The sequence below is a fragment of the Fringilla coelebs genome, assembly GCF_963513975.1.
Source record: "Fringilla coelebs genome assembly, chromosome: 2".
Lineage (NCBI taxonomy): Eukaryota > Metazoa > Chordata > Aves > Passeriformes > Fringillidae > Fringilla > Fringilla coelebs.
In genome coordinates this window covers 88,198,604-88,219,361 of record NC_140029.1, presented here as the reverse complement: position 1 = coordinate 88,219,361, position 20,758 = coordinate 88,198,604, and the positions used below count along the sequence as shown (strand labels likewise).

General features: G+C 38.2%; 1 protein-coding gene across 1 annotated transcript in view; it reads right to left on the bottom strand.

Annotated features, from left to right (window-relative positions):
- TULP3 (TUB like protein 3) overlaps positions 1 to 20,758 on the bottom strand; it is a 31,215-nt gene that overhangs the window by 4,080 nt on the left and 6,377 nt on the right. The window contains exons 2-9 of the mRNA XM_084200897.1: positions 14,906 to 14,957; positions 10,036 to 10,198; positions 7,920 to 8,096; positions 5,753 to 5,883; positions 3,769 to 3,966; positions 3,147 to 3,259; positions 2,649 to 2,763; positions 626 to 724 (exon numbers count right to left, since the gene is read on the bottom strand). Of these exons, the coding sequence (XP_084057023.1) occupies positions 626 to 724; positions 2,649 to 2,763; positions 3,147 to 3,259; positions 3,769 to 3,966; positions 5,753 to 5,883; positions 7,920 to 8,096; positions 10,036 to 10,198; positions 14,906 to 14,957 (1,048 nt within the window). The remainder of the gene's footprint in view (positions 1 to 625; positions 725 to 2,648; positions 2,764 to 3,146; positions 3,260 to 3,768; positions 3,967 to 5,752; positions 5,884 to 7,919; positions 8,097 to 10,035; positions 10,199 to 14,905; positions 14,958 to 20,758) is intronic.

The following is a 20,758-nucleotide window of genomic DNA, read 5'->3' as shown; positions in this document are numbered from 1 at the left end:
TCATCACACACCTTAACATACCTTCAGATACTGTTCTGTAAGCTTTTAGCTCTAACACCTCTCATATCTATGAGAAGTCCTCACTAAACAGTCACAACAAAACTCCGTCTTCTCCTTGTCCCTCCTTCTCCTTCAAGAATCCTCCTTTTCTGCTGCTCCTACAAAAAAAGCTAAGAGCATTCTGATCAAAAATGTATTTATTCCCTTGTTATTGCACCAGTAGTACCTAATCTGTCTATTGCCTATCTGTCACAATCCACATCCTGGCTAAGAATGCGAGCTCCTGGGAGAAGTAAGCGTGTCCAGTGTTTATCCAGCCCTCAGCACAACAGGATCTCTCCAGGAGGGTGGCTTGTAGGTGCAAAAGCAACAAGGGAGAGAACTAAATCATAAATAAACTGCCCAAAGGACCTGTAAGAATAAAATATTATTCAGAAAGCTACAGACTAGGTAGAAGGCAAGAACAGATTAACCAACACATTTAGGCGACATTGTATTTATTCTCCAGGAGACTTGTTAAAGCCCTAGGCTGTAAAAGCCCTGATTGTCAGCCACACCCAGCCCTCTACAGGGAAGTTTTAACCTCTTCCTTCAATCTGAAACACGACTAAACTTCATAACTCACATTTCGTGGACGGATTGGAATTCGCTTATGATTCATGTTCATTCCTGGAATGATCACAGACATTTTTCTGGGACCCTTAAATCCTAAGATATTAGTTTCCTGAAAGACAAGGAAAGCCATTATTTTCAGTAAATGAGATACTTCACCTCAGAGGGAAAGACAGCAAAACTGAACTTGTATCACCATTTGTACTAGTTATTAAAATTTTGCTGGCAACAACTGTAGCAGCAGTTACCTGTTTGCAACTGTGTTTAATCACTGAGAACTGCTTTCTCTCTGTTTCTCATTTAGAGAACAGTGTTAGGAGATGTGCGTGGTATAAACTAATTTGAAATGTATTTCTTACCTACTAAAACATTTAAAATGAAATTATACAAGTACAATTTCCAGGCATAACTTTTTGCACCTGAGGCAGTAATGTGTTGAAATATTACTAGTGAACAAGCCTTAACTATGACGACAGCAAAATATCTTGGACTTGACTCTGTGTTGTCTGTGTATCACCAGTTAGTCTAAAATGTTTCTGAACAATGAATGACATTTTTCTTCAGGTGCTGTTATTTGTATTTAAGAACACACCTACAATTTTCTCTCAAATCATACTGTTTTATAATTGTTTAAGAATAAATCCAGGAAGGGAAGTATTCAGCAACTATCCAAGCTTCAATCTTAAGAAGATTTTTCCAGAGTTCTGAAGTACTGAAGGAGACTGCTCCAAGTGGATTGAGTACAAAAAGCAAAGGAAAAAAGTCCTGGTGTTCTCAAACCATTCATTTAACAGTATCAGCCAAAATCCAAGGGTCCATTTAAAGTGTTCTGTAAAAATATCCATAACCTTTAAAATTCTCAAAGACCAATTAAAAGCTAGAATCTTTTAGAAGTACTGAATTGATTGACAGAAGTGATACAGCTTGTCGTAACACATTAATGCATTTTGCAGACACAGACAGAAAGGTCTTTGGAGATGCAACCTCTATTACATCACTTCAAAAAATCTAGGGGCATGTATAAGAATGAGGGTACTGATTTTATTCATATTTAAACTTTACAAACTCCTTATATATAAAAGTTCAGAATTCTGAAAAGCTGACTTTATATTAACTGTCTGTGCTCATTCTAACACCTTGCCATGTCCAGCTAGGTAGGAAACTGAAGAATGCTATATACAAAGAAAATATCTAGTAATACTTCTGTAAACAGGCTAGTACTGGAATTATCACATCAATTTCTTCCCAAGTGCCATTAAGATGAAGAGCAAAAGCAAAAAATCAAGACACTGCTCCAACAGGCTAATGCATCTTTAAGCTTCTGTAAGGAAAGTAAAAACACCTGTGAGAAAAATAAAAATTCTTACACTTCACAGCAATTGTTTCATAGAGAACCTCAAATTGTACTCAAACTGTAGGACTGGAATACAAAACAGAATGTGACATGAGAACTCTCATGTAATTCTATAGTCTCCACAAGGGCCTCCTTACTCTGAATCCTACTGAGGTGATTTACAAGAGCAGAAGAACATCTCTAGAACAGAGCTAGCGAATCACAATTTACCCTGAAACCACATCTTTACCACCAACAAGCTGCTACTGAAAGAATACCAGCTCCCTCCTATCCCTCAAAATGCCTTTGGTTCTGCACAAACTGATCACGTTTCACAGGGTACACCCAGTTCCTTCTCGGGGTCTACCAGACACCAGCTGGGCCAGAGGCAGCTGTGTCTGGCACCATGTAAATCACGTGTGACTGGCCACACACTGAATTGGCCAGAAAAGAAGGTCATGAGGATGTTTGTTTAGGTGTTTCTCCCACTCCTGATATTGTTGGTTTGTTTTTTTTTTTTTTCCATTAAACTTGTAAGAATTTGTCTGTGAGGCCTCTGCCTCTTGTTGAAAATTCTGGTTGAAATTGGTCACTTGGTTCCAAAGTTAAGTGGAGGACGCTGGCAGCAGCCCGATTTTGCAAGCTGTGTTTCCTCGGTAACCAGGCACAAAGAAAGGGGCAAAAAGGGAGAGGCAGTACTTACATAACAAATAGCTGCAAGCTCCTGTCTTGTATGAGCCTTTTCCACTAGACTTTGTGCCTTGACTGGATTAACACCATGGTCATAGACTGTAAATTTGGTTCCCATGAGGTTTGACCTAATGTCAGGTTATGGAAAAGCACAGAAAGAGAGACATCAGTAGAAAGTTTTGTCATCTTTTGAAAGTATTTGTACAATACAGCAAAAATACCCATCTCCTGCCATCTGAATCTTTCTGCTGCCTGCTCAGTAAGGAGCTTCTGTGACATGCCCATGTGAGCCTGTAACCTATCTTGGAGAAGCATCTAGACAATTTCTTCTCTGAGTTGCCAGAGTGAATGGTAATGCTGAAGAAGGCTGCCAACCCAAGTGAATACAGGTTACATGGAGCAGAACAATGCAAGTTCATTCTCTTGGAATTTAAACCAGATTGCCAGTCATAAACACAACTCAATTAAAATCCTGTCTCAACTATCTGTAGTTTTCATCTGTGATTCTCACCTGAGTTTTCCAATGAAACTTTCCCCTTTCCGAGATAAATCAGTTGGATCAACTGATATGAGGTAATTGGATGTTTTGCTCTTCTTTCTTTTTCTCCCTGCAAGAAGGAATGTCTGGAAAAACAAAACTTTGATCAAGACTGGTGCTTTGTAAGAATGCAGAGGCATTGCTAGCCAAATTGTTATCTCTCCATTTCCTGTATGCACTCCCTTTTTTGTTCTGTGCTAGTATTACTGTCTCTACAATTTTGTTCTCTTCCAAAGTGCCCAGCCTGAAATCCTCTCTATCAGCTCACTTGGCAGTCTAGATTTAATGCACCTGTCCTTTTTAGTCTTCCCTCCTTTTCTTCTGGAGCAACTCGGTCTTCCTCATTCTTTTATAACATAGAACATTTTAATTCTTTTTCAATTTCATCTTTCACTGTATTATGGCTTTTAAACCACAATACAATCCTAATTACATGCCAATTCCCTCCTTAATGCCTTGGCCAAATATATGCTGTCCTCATCTGCATAATGGCTGCTCTCTGCTACAGGTTTTTTATCAAAAGCTCTCCGTTGCACCAAACACATTTTTTTGGCAGGAGCACAATAGCCAAGATAATGTGTGCTGCTTCCAATACCTTTTTGTTGTCATCCCTTTCCAGATGCATGTAGTAAGTAGGGAAGAGCCCCCGGTCCATTCCCTTTTTATCTCTAGTGATTCGACACTTGACACTAATTCCACGGGGTGCAGGGCGCAATGCAAAATCCTCCAAGTTCTCTACTTCTCCCAGCTGTGCATCTGCCTGAGGGGACGGACTACAGGAAGCACCTGTTTCCTATGGGAAGAAGCATCATATTAGCAAATTAATATCAGATCTGAGACTCCGGTATTCCACAAGAAAATAGTGGTTTTTTGAAACATAAGATATCATGTATCCAGAAGATACTGGGGAAAGGAAGGTTAAACAAGATACCACCTGTATTTCCTCAGAAGAAAGCAGCTGAAGGTTTTACTCTGAGGAAAGACTAGGTCTCCAAGGAGAAAAGAAAAAAAGTACCCATTAAGCAGACATGAGTGATTTGCTGGAAAGGGAGAAATAGTATGAGATGCTGTAAATATTCTAAGCAAAGAACCTCTTTGCTTTTAAAACTTCAAATGCTGTGGAAAATAAAAGAGTAGGATAAAGCAGGACTGATGGATGCTACAGTAAGACAGGCTGGGATTTTGTGACTAAAATGAATGCTGACATTATGTTGGTTCAGAACAGTAGCAGAAACAGAGTCAGCTGCTGGTGGAACCATATCAACTGAATGTTGGAAGAGCCTTAGAACACTGTGTATAGTTAGGATGCACAGAGTAATCAAAGGAATTTAAATTCTAATGGAAATCTGGTATGCATCTATAAAGTAATTTTTTTCTTAGAGGTAGCTGAATCCTGTGAATTGCAGCACCCAAGAGATTCCTCTTTGACTGGGCCTTCAAGATGCAGTTGCAGGTTTATCCCCATTCCCAGCTACAGCCAGTAAGAAACCTGAGTGAATAGCACAGGTACACATACATAGATTTGAAATTCACTGGAGGTTCTCACCCCTTTTCCCCCTCCAGCACCCAGCACCCTGTATCTCCAGCACTTTGCACTCACAGTCCAGCCTCCCAAGAAGCTGACACCCAGACCTCTTGCACTACTAGTGTAGGGCATCATACACACAGTCACCTCACAAATATACTCAGGTGCACCTCCCAAACCATGGACTTTGAAGGGTGTCCAGCATCAATGCTCAAACCCCATGGTATTGATCTGGTCTGAGCTATCTCAGACCCTGTGTCTTCCTGATGCTGGTCTCTTCCAACTCACTGCCTAGTCCAGCACATATATTGTCAACATATGTATGCATGCATGTATGTATATCACACATACACACACACAAACACACTCACACAATAAATAGCTAGAAGTGGAGTTTCAGAGGAGAGTGAGACATGCTGAAGTAATCAAGGCACAAGGCTTGGGCAGACAATCATACTGTTCTGCAGTTGTTTACACATATCTGATGCCTTTTACCCCCTTTAATCCCTGTCTTCCCATGCTTATTACTCCCTGATCCACCTTGATACACTTCTTTTCCCTCTTAAACTTCCTCCCCCAAACATCCCATATGATGTTTGTCCAATCCCAGCATTCTCTGTTACATCCCAAAATTCTGTTTCGCTTTGCATCCCACAATAAATACCATAAACCTTCAGGAAGAAATCCCTCCTATGTTTGCATGGCATGTCAGAGCTCCTCTGAGTCATTTTGGTGAATTTTGCAGAGACAATGGCCCAGTCTGTCTCCTTTAGGGGTGACAGTGCTGACTCACTGTGTTCTCATATTCTCTGATTAGGCTTCCTAGGATCCTCCACCCACAATTGTTCCTCTGATCATTGCTAAGTCTTTATGTTTAATTGAGTGTCCCTTCAGTCAGAGAGCCTGACAATCTTGACCTTACTCAGTTTTCAGGGAATAATATTGCTGGCTACTGTACTTGCAGCTACTGTATTTTAACCCAGTGCTCCAGGGGTTATCACTAAAATCGGGCACATGCCCAGTGCTTATCAGAAATGGATTTCAAGACACTTACTGCAAAAGACTTCTCGCTGGATGCAGAACTAGGCCTCTCAGATTCAGGGTGTGGTGAATGAGATACTGGTCTCTTACTAGCTTCTTCCTCTTCTGTGTCCTCCTCATCAAAATTCAAACTGCCTGAAATTCCTGTTAGAATACAGGATTAAGTATATATGATACAGGATTAAGCAATCTCTGAAAGTAGGTGTCACGAGTTCATGGCATCACTAATTCATATCTGACTCTTGAATTCCTATTCACACTCTTAATTTCTGGTTTTTCAACTGATGATTCTTAATTCCTGTTTCAACTGCTGATTTTCTTCATGTGCTGTATCTCTTCCTAGCCTTTTAATTCAAATTCCTACTGATATTTTGCAGCAGTCACTGTGCAGATGATTAAGCAGCTGTCAGGCCTTTATCAATATGGATTTTATTTGATATTCCATGACATAACATATTGCTTAGTTTATGTTGTCATTGAACTAATTTTGCATATTTTCATGCAGAAAAGTCCTCCATGTCTTAAGAACAACAACAGTACAAGGAAATCCAGATCAATATGCTGACACCTATCCCATAAATTGGACTCTGTACAGTTTACATCCTTTACTAGTTTCCCTCAGTCTTGTCCCTGAAACCAGGTATGTCAGTTTTTCAGTAAGAGCCCCTCCTGTTCTTACATTGATCAGGTCCTACTAATAATGACTTGATTTCTAAAACTGAAGCACGGATTGAGAAGTTTAGGACTTATTTACTCTTAACCTAAGCACAGTCATGTAGAGATGACTCTGGGTATATACCTAAAATAACTCTTCATAAAGACATTTATGAGGAGGTTCTGTACACATCACTATTTGGTGTGTCCTTCTACTTGGAACTGCATCATCATTAGGAAGACGTTCTTCTTAAGGGTGACTGGGAGCTGGAAAGAGCTGCCCAGAGAGGTGGTGGAGTCACTGTCCCTGGAGGTGTTTAAGGAAAGACTGGATGTGGTACTTAGTGCCATTATCTAGGTGTTCGGTCATAGGCTGGACTCAATGACCTCAAAGGCCTTTTCCAACCAAACTGATTCTGTGCATCCAAGATTTTGTTCTATGATTCTTTTCTTTAATTTGGCTGTAGAGAGGAAATGTATCTAAAGCATTACAGACAGTGAACATGACTTGCTTAACTGAATTATTTTCTGAGAACATATATTATAACAATGCTCTGACATGGCACTGCAAAAGGGCACTGCTGGAAGTCTCAGATAAAACAGAAAAATCCAGTCTTAACAACCTGTCAGTAAACTTCCCAAGGGACATTTGGGAAGAGGAAAGGCGTTGACCCTGGTACTCCAGCCAATTTCAAAATTCACTGTTTATATTCTACCTCCACTAATTTCCCCTGAAGTTACTGGATATTCTCTCCTCTTTCCTTTTCTAACTCTTGTGTAATGTTGCTATCTGTAGGTAAGCATCTGTGCCATCTGAAAACTGGATGACAATACCTCTGAATGTGATACTACCGCAATACCTGCAGTGTATGGGAAACATTTTGGGAGACAAGCTCCGCAAAATAAAAAGAAGCTGTATAATAAATTAAACACTAGCCATTATTTTACTGCAAAGTGCTTAGGCTGCATGCAACAAAAAAAGTTTCCTGTAGTACTGGCAGCAACTTAAGATACTTGGCAGACAGAGCTTGACACTCCACTAGGAAATTACTCAATGGGATATCATTACTGAATATATAACTCAAAAACCGCTGACTGTGACAGCCTCTGACTCAGAAAAGAACAGCTTTCCTGTCAGTCTCCTAAAGAGTTAAATCATAGCATTTACTGAGGGGTCCTGCTGTTGTGAAAATATTCAAGCACCTTAACAAGATATAACATATCTGCAATAAAAACACTCCAAACTTCAGCAAAATGTGATACAGCATTTTGTGAGCAATTTCCTTGGAAAGACCAGAAATTATACAGCAATTGAGAAACCCTTAAAATATAACTGGTATGGTTCAAATATCAGGAAAAAGAACTGCAGCACTGCACTTCCACATGCTGTAGAATCTAGTAACTCTTTTAAAAGTGATATCCTACAGACATTTGTTTCATGATTCCTCATTTTTTAATGCCACTGAAATAAAGTTATAAAAGTAGAAGAGCCCCAAAAAAGACTTTTACCCATTATTAACTGTTACCTCGTTTCTGTAATATTTCTTGCAGATCTGGCTTGGTTGCTGTGTCTGTTACAGCCTCTCCATCATTTTCCTTATCTGCATTGTCTTCTGGTTTGGTAGATCCAACAGACAGAGTTTGAAGCTTGGTCCCCAAATCCTGAACTTCTGATTTCAGGAAAGCGGCTGGTCCATCAATGCCTGCAGGCCAAAATGAAACAGAATTCCAAAGTCTATTTTTTCATGGCCAAAGATGCATCCTAGGATGGTGGCTCTTTTCATCTACCCTTCCTCTAGCATCTCTTTAAAGTATTAAATATACTTGTTCATTTTTTTTTCAGAAGGCTTGGGGAGGAGTCAGGCCCAACTGTGGTACAGACTGCCTATGACTTTAAACATATCAGTTCTCAGTTTCTCCCTGTTTAAATACAGTGATTTTATTTACCTTTTTATAAGGGTTTAAGCAATTAAAACAAGTTGGTTTTGTCATGCACATTGATAGTTTTTAATTTATTTACAGACACTTGCCTTATTTTCTTTCCCTTCACGTTGTTTGTTTGCTCTTATGCCAGTGAGTACTCTACAGTGAACACCACAAATCAATTTAATAGAACTATCTACAGCCATAGACAGAAAAAAAACCCTCTATCTTTTTGTTAGAATGAAATTTCCGTGTTTAAACTGTACAACACAGCCGTGCACCACACTTCCCAATTGGTGGAAGCATCTTGATGTCAGGGTTTGCCATAACACCTAATACGTAGCACACAATGCTTAAGTGCAGTTCCAGCTATGGATTTCTTGTTTTCCCACTGTTTTCCTCCTTAAAACTCTACTGCTTTATCTAGGCATTGTATTTCTGACATGCTTACTGCTGTTATCACTTCTTACCAGGATTTGCTTGCACTGAGGAAGCCCCAGAACTCTGAAAGGTAGTGAATGAGCAGTTAAGTTTTCATTTGAGTCTTACTGAAGACTTCTACCTTAAAAGTTAAACCTATATTATCTCTCATTCTCTTCTTGGCTTCAAAGTGTCTTTTAACAAAAGCTTTCTTACACCTGATTTTAGACATATAAATGCTACCACAAATACCACCACTTTCCTTCCCATCCTATGATCCTGAAAGGCATCTGGAGAACAAGGAAAATATTCAAAGACTATTTTGAACAAGAAAAATATACAAAAGAGAAAGGATAACATAGTTCCAGCTGTGATCTTCAAACCAGGTAACATCTCTTGTTTGGAGGTTTAAAATTCTGGTGTGCATAATAATTTGCTATTAATACAAGGCTTGTATTATAACCCCCTGCAATAGCACACATCTCAAAGCCTTAGAATGTTTCCCTTAAGTTTCTTGATAGACTAATGGGATCCTGGCTCTCATAAACAACTTCCTGACACTTCCACTAGAATGTAAGAATTTCATTGCTGCTCTTTTTATCTCCTTGTGACATGGGAGGTTTAAGGCTCTCACCACTGCATTTCTTTTCACTCCTAAAATAATGGTCACTATTTTACTGCAATATTTTGAAGCCACCAAGTCATTGCCTTTGGCCCTGATAGCACTTCATGCTTGTGAGTTTGTGGACCACTATAACCTTTCAGTTGTCTCAATGAAGCCCACAAAAACAACAGATGAGGTAAAAACCATCAAGAGCCTAACACAGTGTTCACAACACTTTTTGTTTGCTTTCTCCACTTTATCATTCAGTCATTTGAAATCTTGAGGTGGAGTATCCATGACACCATAAAGAAACACCATACAAGCAGTCACTACTGAATTATTTTCTTTTTCTTACAGCTTTAGAAGATTTGTTTACTTTTGATTTGTACATCCACACCTTTATAGAAGTTGCCAGCCCACTTCTACAGTTCTTCCAGCCTAAACCAAGGGAGAGAATACTCGAGGGCACATGAAGATTTACAGCTGTCACAAAAATCAACGTGAGGTTTTTGCTTGCTTTCAACAGTTTAGTATTGCTCAACCATACTGTACTACAATTCAACTTTTGTATACAGAAAAGTATGTAATCAATCTTACCACTTGACCCCTACCACAGCAATGTAAGCACCCATCTGTGACATAATGCATGCACTGGGATTTTGGAGAACCCTGTTGCAATCAGGTTGATTATTTACCATGTAAAACAACATCACTGTGGACAGGGGTAGGAGTTTCTACTAAAGGAGTCTGCTCCTCGCACCCTTTGGGCTTTGACCTGCGCGGCTTGGCCTCAGGATTTGGCTGGACCATCAACGGATCGAGACGTTTCTTCCTCTGCTTCTTCTCTAGAAGGGCTCTCTGTGGAATAAAGAAAAGCAGGAAACGGAGATGAGTAACCACATCTAGAGAGGCAGAATCCATGCCTCAGCCACCGGCAATGACTTGTCCCTGATCAGAATGTCAAATAAAACTGAAATATTCTTGCAAGCTCTTACAAAAATCCTACACACAGATATCACCATGGTTTTGGAGTGAGATACTGACTTTGATTCTCCACGAGAGGTTGACATGGATGACACCTTATTTTCTGACCAGTCTTGAGACTACCAGTTAAATCCTTTCACCCAGTCTCAGTTGCAGCAATCCTTAACGCAAACAGACAATTTCAGCAGTCATCCATAATCCAGTATGAAACAGTCAGGACTTGCAAAGAAAAAGGTTTTTATCTCAAAAGCAATCACCTTATAGGGAGAACTTAAAGCAAATAGTTCCCAGAAACCAATGCTGAGAGATAAGACTTAAAGTGGGGAGACAAATAGATAAGTGACAGTAATTAAAACAGGAATGACCCACTAAAAAGAAATTTTATCTAACTTGTAAAATTTTTCCATATCATTCAGGACTGAAAGACTGCTAAGTCCAAATGCTAAAAATGAAAACATTATTTCTCCAAGATACATATACATTTGGTACCTAAGATTTCCTACTCAATGAGGAAAAAAACTTCTAGACTTAAATCAAGGCAAAAAGGGACATGTTGCCATTTTAGACAGACCTGCTTAGTCCTAAAAAACAAAGGTGATGCATGAAGAAAGAAAAATCATTCTAATATTCTGCACCATTATGCATACAATGTGCAAGCTCCTTACAGTAGATGCAGTATATGTCTCATAGGTACCTGAACACCCCTGAAAATTGTTTCTGATGACAGAAACCATTTCTCCATCAAATTATTTTTAGTTTTGATGCACTACTAGATAAACAATTCATCATTACCCCAACAATACAATCCACTCGAGACACAGACATTTTTGGAGCCCTTTTCTCTCCCATTATTCTTTTTCTCTTGTTGGTTTTTCCCTCTGCTATTAGTCTTTTTATCTCAAGTGAGATTAGTTTCTCAGGCAACCTCTCCCTGCAGAATTCCAACATAACCCAGCCCTTGATTCTTTATTTTGTCTGGTTTTTTCACTTATCTAAAAGAAAAAACCAAAAACCCAACCACCCACAAACCAAACAAAACCAAACATACAAAACCTCAAATACAACAAACAAATAAACAAAAACAAATACCTTGAAGCAAAATTACTTTTTAATTTAAACTCAGAATTACCCTTTGAAGACTGGACTGCAGTACAGGTTGTGTTTGCTACTGCAGAATTATTTGCAAAGATTATCCTGCAGAGCAAAAATTACACAGAATTCCAAAGAGATTATCACATTTGTCTAGAATAAGAAAAGTAAAATAAGCAGTAAAATTCTTAGAAATTGCTAAATACAGATGTGCTTTCTAGGAAGGTAGTCAGACCTTTCAGAAGAATTTACATTGGTTTGTGTTGCTTGTTCCTTTTTAAAATTAATGCTGAGGAAAAGTAAAAAAAGTCATGATAGTTTATAATTCTCCAAAGAAGAAAGGAAAAACAGCAATCAAAACTTTATACCCAGAAGAAGGATTTGAGAAAAATTGTTGTCAAGGCTTCTCTACCTGACAAATAGACAGGCAAGGGAAAAAAAAAACAAAACCCAAAAAACCAGTAAAACAAACACAACCTAAAAGCAGTAAGAAAATATACAGCTACTGTTAGAATGCAAAATTGAATTTGGGATCGACACAGGATATAGTAATTTCAAGAGTTACTTAGGGGACTATTCTATTAGATAAGCTTATTTTTAAACATTTCACTGCTCACCAGTTTAAATTTTAATTATTATAATTCTCATACACTGTGTTACATCCAAGGGTTTCTTGGACTCACCAATTCAATAGGATCAGCTTATGTTAAAACACAGTTTACTGCTGCTAGATGTGACTGATCTTTCTTGCAAGAACCACAGGATAAACAAAGTGAAAAAACTTGATAGTAACAATTTTATTAAAAAGGCTTCTCTTTACCACTTTGCATACAGAGATGGAAAAAATATGTGCAAGTCCACTGTCAGGACACCAAACAGCAGTTAATTTTCTCTCCATACGGTGGCAGAGCAGTCTGCCCTTCAGTCTCATGCATTCCCAGCCATATTCCACTCAGGAAGCAGAAAAAGGAAACAAGTATTTTTTTTCATTTTGTCTACTAATTAGCCTTTTCCTCCAGCTGTGTTACAGCAAAAATCAGTACATAAAATGTAAATAGTTCATGAACAGTACACCAGAACACAGAACCCATCAAATAAATAACAAACACTAATTACATTATTTGCTTGGGATTTTGTACACTCCACGCATTAAATACTTGCAGAAACACCTTAGAAAACCATAAGATCAGAATATAGGCCAACTAGAGGATCACAAACCACCAGCTCCTGTTCAAATGAGCTTCCAAGAAGTCACATGAGAATACCTAGTGTTCTATTAAGGCAACTAGTTTAGTATTCCTTCTCCAGCTGTGATGGCAGGAAGCTGATATACAGGAAAGTTCCAACCACTCCAGCCTTGAAGGTGTAATCATGTGCTACTTATTAGTTGGTACAGTCCTAACCCTAACAGGCCTTGCAGGATGGATCCAGCTAGGGAACATCCTCTCCTCTTCCAGCTGCCCCTTAGCTCATGCTGGGGCAGCAGTGACAATGGCAGTGATGGTGGCATCAGTGAAACTCCACATCAAGAGCAGTGCACCACACCAGGTACATTTAGAAACACGCCAGGCTTCGTGCTCCCGCTGCACAGGGAGATGGCAGCATTGCACTCAGAGCTGCAGACACCTAATAAGGCTCAAAAATCTTCCACTAATGAGGAAATAAGCACTGCCTGAGCAACCACATGCTCTTGCCTCAAGGAAAAGGCAGTAGTCCAGGAGGAAAAAGCGTCCTGGCAGACAGAGCTGGCCCACAGATGGAACTTGATGTCATGCACTATTATAAATAATATTTTACTGCAATTACAGGGTTTGGAACAGGCATGTCTCTGCTATGGCTTATTCCAGATTCTCCCTATGACCAGAGATTCTATATATGATCCTGCTGGATTAAGCTATTTTGCATTTTTTAAATTTCAATTCCTGTAATTGTTTATGACAAATTAATCAAGCAAGGCATCAGCTACAAACAGCAGCGAGTCCATCATATTTGGTAGTGATCTCCTATTGACCTTTGATTCTTCAGAAGGCATAGTACTATTCATGTAAAAGTAAACTTGAAAATTAATATCCAAAACCTAATTCTAAAATCCTTAATTAGAGATTGTCAGCACTTCTCAACAAATCTCATTTGCAAAGGGCAAGGAGTTAAAATATATTTAGTGAAATTTTCTAGCTGTTTCTTTTGCAGATGATTGCAATCTCAAACAAATCCAAGAAAGATGGAAACAATTTTCCAAAAGGAAACAAATTATTTAAACTGACTTCTTCATGGCGCAACTGACAGCTGCTCTGAGGGAATTCCACCCAGCCCAGCTGGCTTTTTTTGGAGGAATAGCCATGCATCCCCATGGCAAGGCCTGACACTAAGCAAATGACAGTACCCAGCACTAGGAGACAGTGATTATTATTACCAGCTTATGATCCAAGACCCGTTCTAAACCAGACCCTGGTTTAGACCCTGTTCAGCACCAAGCAGTCAGACCACCCTTAGTTTTGGAATTTCTTACCAAATGGCATTTTACAGTAAATGCTCTTTAATAATTTATTTTAATTAATTCTATTTTTAAATAAATTGTTATTTTTAAAGAAGCATCATTTAATAGTCTGCAGATAAAGGACTACTGTAGCTTCCACAAATATGACCAAAAATAAATTTTACCTCTTGACTCTGAAGTGTTTTAGATAAATGCCTATATAGACCCAATAAAGTTGGTAATAAATCCAGTGCCTGAAGTCAAAGCCTAGCAAACTCAGACTACAAATAATGACCAGTTTCTGGTAAAGAGGATTATTACCAACTGCAACAGTTCCCTGAAGACTGTTGTGTCTGGACTCAAAGATGCTAGCTGAGACAATGCCTTCCTAAAAACCATACTTTAATTTGAACAAGATGAGTTTAATGCAAGACAGTGATCTGTGGTCCATGTGAAATGGCCAGCTAGAGAATCACGAGTCTCACAAGCATTTGAAATTTCACAGAGAAAGAATATTAAGGATGGATACTTCATTGCTTTGAAGAATATGGTAATGTAAGCATCCAGCAAACAGTTCTTCAGAAACTGAGACCTACAGCCTAATAATTGACCCATGCTTGGCTGTAAATATTTTCATTGAGGAAAACAAAAACAGGTCAGAAGAGGCTGAAAATCCTTTTCAACAACAGTGTTAAAGAGATCGTTCTATAGGTCAGTGAAACCACTCCTTTGATGCCTAAAATGGATAATTCCCTGCAGTCTTCCCATCTTTTGATTTATTCCTGCTCTCTAGTGATTCATTCCCAATGAAATAAGAGAACACATGAAAAATAAATTAATCAAACACACCAAATCTACAAGCCATGGCAAGGTTGACTTGAACTAATGAAAACCATGAAAATCTTTGAAGCTTATTAGACCAACCATTTTTAGCACTTCACCCCCATTTCTCAAGCCTTCAGAGGGCTGTTTGATTTTCTGTACTTATCTTTACCAGCTTCAGCACTATAATTTACCTGATTCTGCAGTTTCAGCTGTCGTAGTTTCATGCTTTCATCCTCAAAGATGCTGGAAAAGCAAAATAAACAAATCAATTAATTATTGCTATTAAACAGTTAGCATTACAAGAACATAGGATATTGTCAGACAACAGCTTCATCATCAAGACTTAAAAATGACTGTTAGACATCTCACATGAAGACCAAGACACAAGGTATTAAAAATAAAACAAGATATTCTGTCATAAGTAAGACTGAAATCTGGTTTAGTCCCCTTACTAAACCTTTCTGGAAAGATTTTGAAAGCACCAAAGGCTTTATTACTGGTAGATGGATTACAAACCTCTATTGAGGTGGGGCTAGGAGACAGTTTACACCTAAAGGCTTAACAGCTCAGATCAATTCAGTGAAGTTGCTGCTCCTTCACTGGATACCCGATTCCAAATGAATTCAGTTTTGTCTTGGAGTCAAACCTACATAATTTTCTCTTCCTGCCAGACATTCAGTTAACTACAGTTAATACCTGAGAGAAACTGAGTTTGCAATATCTGACATTAATTCCAAAAGGTAAAAAAATAATTATTTCCCTATTTCAGTACTCTATAGATAACTTTCATAAGAACTCTGATTTTTTTTGTTCCAAGTTGTGTTCCATATAGACTTCCCATTTCCTTTTGTATGATAGTGAATTATTTCATAAAATGCAATTTAGAGCAGTTAACCCCACAAAGGGGAAATATTAATTGACTATTAAGCACATACTCTGCTGACCACAGTTGTGCTCTTTCCTTCAACACAATTTTGACAAAGACCTCTCTTGAAGTAAGAAAGGATCAGGAAGGAGGTACTTAATGTGGGAAACAGACAAACATTATATATTTTATTAATAGCATGCAGAAAAGCAGGGTAAGCCACAATTTCAATTTAAACAGGAAATTCTCTGTCTGGTCTAAGTATCCATAAATGTCCAATGATGTGAAGTCACAAGCTGGCAGCCAGTGTTGAATATAACCCTAACAAGGAAAACCAGAGATAGACAGAAAGAGCAGAGCTGGGGTTTCTGCAAAACACATGCCATGAAAATTGGATTACCACACACAGAGCTAAGGAGAGAAGAAAAGCCTGAGTCCCCTTAACCCCTAACAAACCCACATTTGACTCAATTTCAGGTAAGCAGATGACAAATCAAAGGTTCTTAAAGACAAACCACCCCAGTAAACATAGATCCTGCTCTGGAGGGTTGAAATATGCAAAAAAAGAGTTCTGTATACACATATCATATATAACAACTTGTATACTCTAAAGTTGATACTAATTTTCCAACCAGTAGTATTTTAAAGCAAGTTAAGAGTGCCATTGCTTTTTTACTCCACAGTTTTCCTTATTTCTATACTTTTTCCCCCTATGAACTTGAAGTATCACACAACAGGTCTAAGACCTTGAAAACATTTTGTTTCTATAAACTGATGTTACTCCTCACATGGACTGTAATGCACAGTGTCTTCGATTCTAAGGGAATGGAGGGCCTGGAAAAATTAGTGTCTTTCTTGAATAGGGATGAAGAGCTGTGTATCCCCAAAGCAACAGTTACAGTAATACAGTCATCTTCACTTGAAAATAGCCACAACTTAAGAAAGAAACAAGCAGAAGCACATCTACTCAGTGCAGCGCAATATACAACAGTTGTCATATGAAACTTCAGCATGAAAGGTGACATGCTTATTATTTATAGAATAGGTGATGGAACAGCCCATCTTTAGCAAAGTCTGAAAAACTACTGAAAGTTCCACTTAAAATATTCATGAACAAAAAAGAAAACCAAAAGGGAGAGGGAAGAGTCCTTTTCTTCTCATACACCTCCTGATCAAGAATTTGATGACATTTGTAAACTGCAGCTGAGAGTTTGTTATAAAGCAATCTATGTACCTGGGATCAGCAGCCGACGTAGAGACACATTCTGATGGACACAAAGATGTCCTGTGTAGGTACAAGCTGCTAGCTGTGGTTTTGTTGCTTTTCCTAGCAGAAAATATATCCCCAAGCAATTTGAGTCTCTTTAAAAAATCAGAAGAAATAAACACTACCACTTTAGGTAGTAAGTTGACAAGGTTTCCTTTCTACCTGGAAAATGACAAAGCGCTGAAATAGGAGGACTCACATGCATGCCCTGTGGAACTCTTCAGTGAAAATTATTTACTTTGTATGTTAAATTATTTTCTATCTCGACTGAAATAAAGTTACATTATGTAACAGGAGCATAACACAGACTACACAGTGCCTCAATTCTGGCCACTTAACTGATGCTTGAACATAAAGATTCTAACAGGTCACAGAGCTTGATAAAGGAAAAAGACAGCAAAGTGTTTTCTTACAATTTACTTTAAAACAAACCAAAATTGCTGAGTTGCAAGCAAAACAAAACGAAAGCAACCATCAATGCTTGCCATTTTAAAGTGCAAGGTTTCACACAAGCAGTAAAAAAAAGTCATGAGCAATGTAGTACTATAAATACTAGCTTAAAAACACCCCTTTCACACTAAATTTTTTATACTGCTCCTGCAACTTTTCTTCTAGAACTCATCATTATGAAAACATAATAACCAGTCAAAAAAGATATTCCCACACATCAAACCTTTTTCTACCCCCCACAGCAGAGTTGGTGTTATTACAAACTTTAACAGGAAAATGTTGTGCCAGAGTCACTCCCACAGATCACCACTAAGGAATGTAAGTGGTGTGCTAATTCAGCTGCAGGCTTCAAACACGAATCCTCCTTCAGCTGGGCTGACAACACAGATCAGTGCTTTGTCAGACATGCCCGCACCAAAGAACTGGGCCCTTTGCTTTGCTTTTCTGTTCGAAAGGTTTATGAGCAATAACAAAAATTAAATATCCATCAGGAACAGGAAAAATAAGCAGAATTTCCATAGTTACAACACCACAGTTAGAAAAAGGGAAAAAAAATCCTGACCACCAAACCATTTGCCTATTTACCCTTGATAAATAAGAACTGAAAATTTTCAAGCAGTCAGCATCAATGTCCTCTCCCCAACCACTGCAGCACAGCAGCCTACAAGAGATCCTGCCACAGAAACCACTGCTACATTTACCAGAATCCACCTGCAATCCTACTGGAGCTGCATGACAGGTAACAGACATGTGCTACAGAGAAAGCAAAGATTACCCAGAACAGAACATACAAGGAAATACTAATGATAGTGCAGGATACAGAATAAGAGTGAGAGTGGGAAAGCAACTTAATATTTAATAAAACATGGAAGTAGATGGCAAGATGCAAAGGGTTCACAGATTTGACAGAGATTAACATGGAGCAAAAAGTTTTATTTTAACTGGTAGCATCTCAAATTCCTACTGAAATCAGAATCAGCCTGGTTTTCATTTCATAATCAGAAATTAAAGTGTTGCAATAGGAATATGCAACAAATTTATTATAAATTGATTTGGTCTTTCCTAATCATTTTCAGAATAGCAAACAACCATAATGAAGCCAAACTCACAAATTATTTAACAGATATTCATATATGCACCTGAAGCTTCCTTTTTGTGCGGCATATTTTACTTTCCGTAAAAAAGGCACGCTACATCTATTGACATCTATTTCAGAATGGACATATTTTTCAATAACACTGAAATTCTGGCATTACAAACTGTGGATAAGCAGGGTTAACACTCTTGTTTTCATTGCAGCTTGTCTGTGTTCCTCAGTATGATGTACTTGAAAAAAAAACCCAACCAAAATACTTATGTTCTAAGCACTTGGCAATAATTACCATTGAATCAGCCAAACACAAACATACAGTATAATCCAGCTCTGAGAACAATGAAAAATCCTGATATTAAAGCAGAATGTAGAAAATAAAAGCAATCCACCAGCCAAAAATGTCCAAGGTCCATATAAGAGAAAGGACTGAAGAATTGAAGAGAGTTCAACAGAAAGCTGAACAAATTGACCAAGGATTGGAAAGTGCACCTCTTAGCAAGATTTCAATGCATCCTACAGTTTATTCAAGAGTAATTCAATACACTCCACTGTACTCCATGGATTTGAGGGTACACATGACATTGAGAGAGAAGACAAAATCCAGACATAAATAACTGAAGCTAAACGAATTCAGGTTGCAAATAAGTTTTTTATTTAACATTGTGACTAATTAACCATTAGGATAACTCATGGAGCTGTGGATTTTCAACAGAAAACAACAGGTTTTTATCAAGCTTGAATATTGTTATGTTAGAAGTTGCTGTTGTAGACTAAGATTATGGTTTACCCCCTATTTCAGGTGTGGCTATCCCAGATGGGAGAGCTAAGCATTCCTGTTTCAAGTTATTTCAATTAAATCTCCTTTATGTACTGACTGTTGAAATTAAAAGGAGGCAAAAAGAAAAAAACAAAAAAAGGTTGTCTTTATCATGGATCATGGACTAGTTTTGAAAGGAATTGACTGGCTGCAGTTGTGAATGAGAGGCAATAAGCAGAGAAAAGCAACAGGAAAGAGCACCCTGTAGAGACAAAATGTTCTACATGACTGAGAACTTAACTGGAAGGACATATTTGAAATATGTTAAACAAAGGGAAACACCATTATAGTTTTCCCTGCATTCAACAAAATGTATATTCCTCAGTATATTCCACTAAAGAAATACTGCACTTGGTTTCTCCTCCTAAACAAACAATGCAGCAAAGACTTGCAGATTTAAAGGCTTCCCAGTGAGCTAAATCTATCCTGCAATTCAAGTTAAGTAAAGGTTTAGTAAAGAAAAAGTAAGGTTGGCTACCTCTTTTAGGAGGAAGGTCAGACCAGCTGATAGAAGCAAACTCCACTCCAACCTTAAATGAAAATCTGACCCAAGGAAATACAGCTTGTTTTGCCTCTGTACTAAGTATCTTTACAGCACATATCAGCACTGTACATGTACTCAATTCCTAGTGAGAAAAACTGAGGAATTACTACCTATTTGTGCACAGCTCTAGGGAAGTTTCAGATAGTCCATCGTTTGGCAGAGAGATTCTGGGAAAGTGTCCAGCAGAAACTTCCAGATCATTTTAAAATGAGCTGGATCTTGAGTTTACTGTGCCTTGTTACAAACAAGCTTAATATTTTTGTATCAGTCTGACATAGAAATCCTTTCAATAAACACAATCTTTAGATACCAGTGGAAATGTGAACCTATATATTAATAAAAAAGATCCTCAAATTTTCAGTTGTTTCCATAGCTCTACTTCTTTTAAAGGAGCTCCAAGGCAAAATAACAGCATTTTTGTCCACAAATCTTCCCACTTTCCCAGTATCTTATGTTCCATTTCTCACTCTACCGCAGACTGCTTCCATCAAGAGTCTTACAAAGCTCATATAATTTCTTTTTCTTTGCAGGACAGTTTATTAATGTAGCAGCAGTTATGTCTCTGAGCAATACTCCCAGAACTTAAAAATCAGGGGATGAGAAGAATGTGGCTTGTGGCCCATATCTTCATCCACTGGATTTTATTTTTAGCTGTAGAAGTACAAGTAAAAGCAACTTCAGTAAGAAATATTGAGTCAGCTGGTGTGAAAGTATTTTAACTCTTAACCCTCCCATAAACTTTCCTGGGGATTATTCTCATCTGAACTACAGCTATGAAAGAAAACAAGCTGTAGAAAAAACATTAGGTGAAGAAAGATTCTTATCTTTCAAAAGATAGCTTCCAAACAAAAATGGCAATACTGTCTCTGGAAACTGTTTGAGGAACAAAATGTATCTGTGATGCACCTTCCAATCCACAAAAGGGTGGAGTTCTGACATAGCTGTAACTGCACATTTTTGAGAAAATGCATAGCATACCATCCACAAGAGTGAAGGTTACCAAATTTT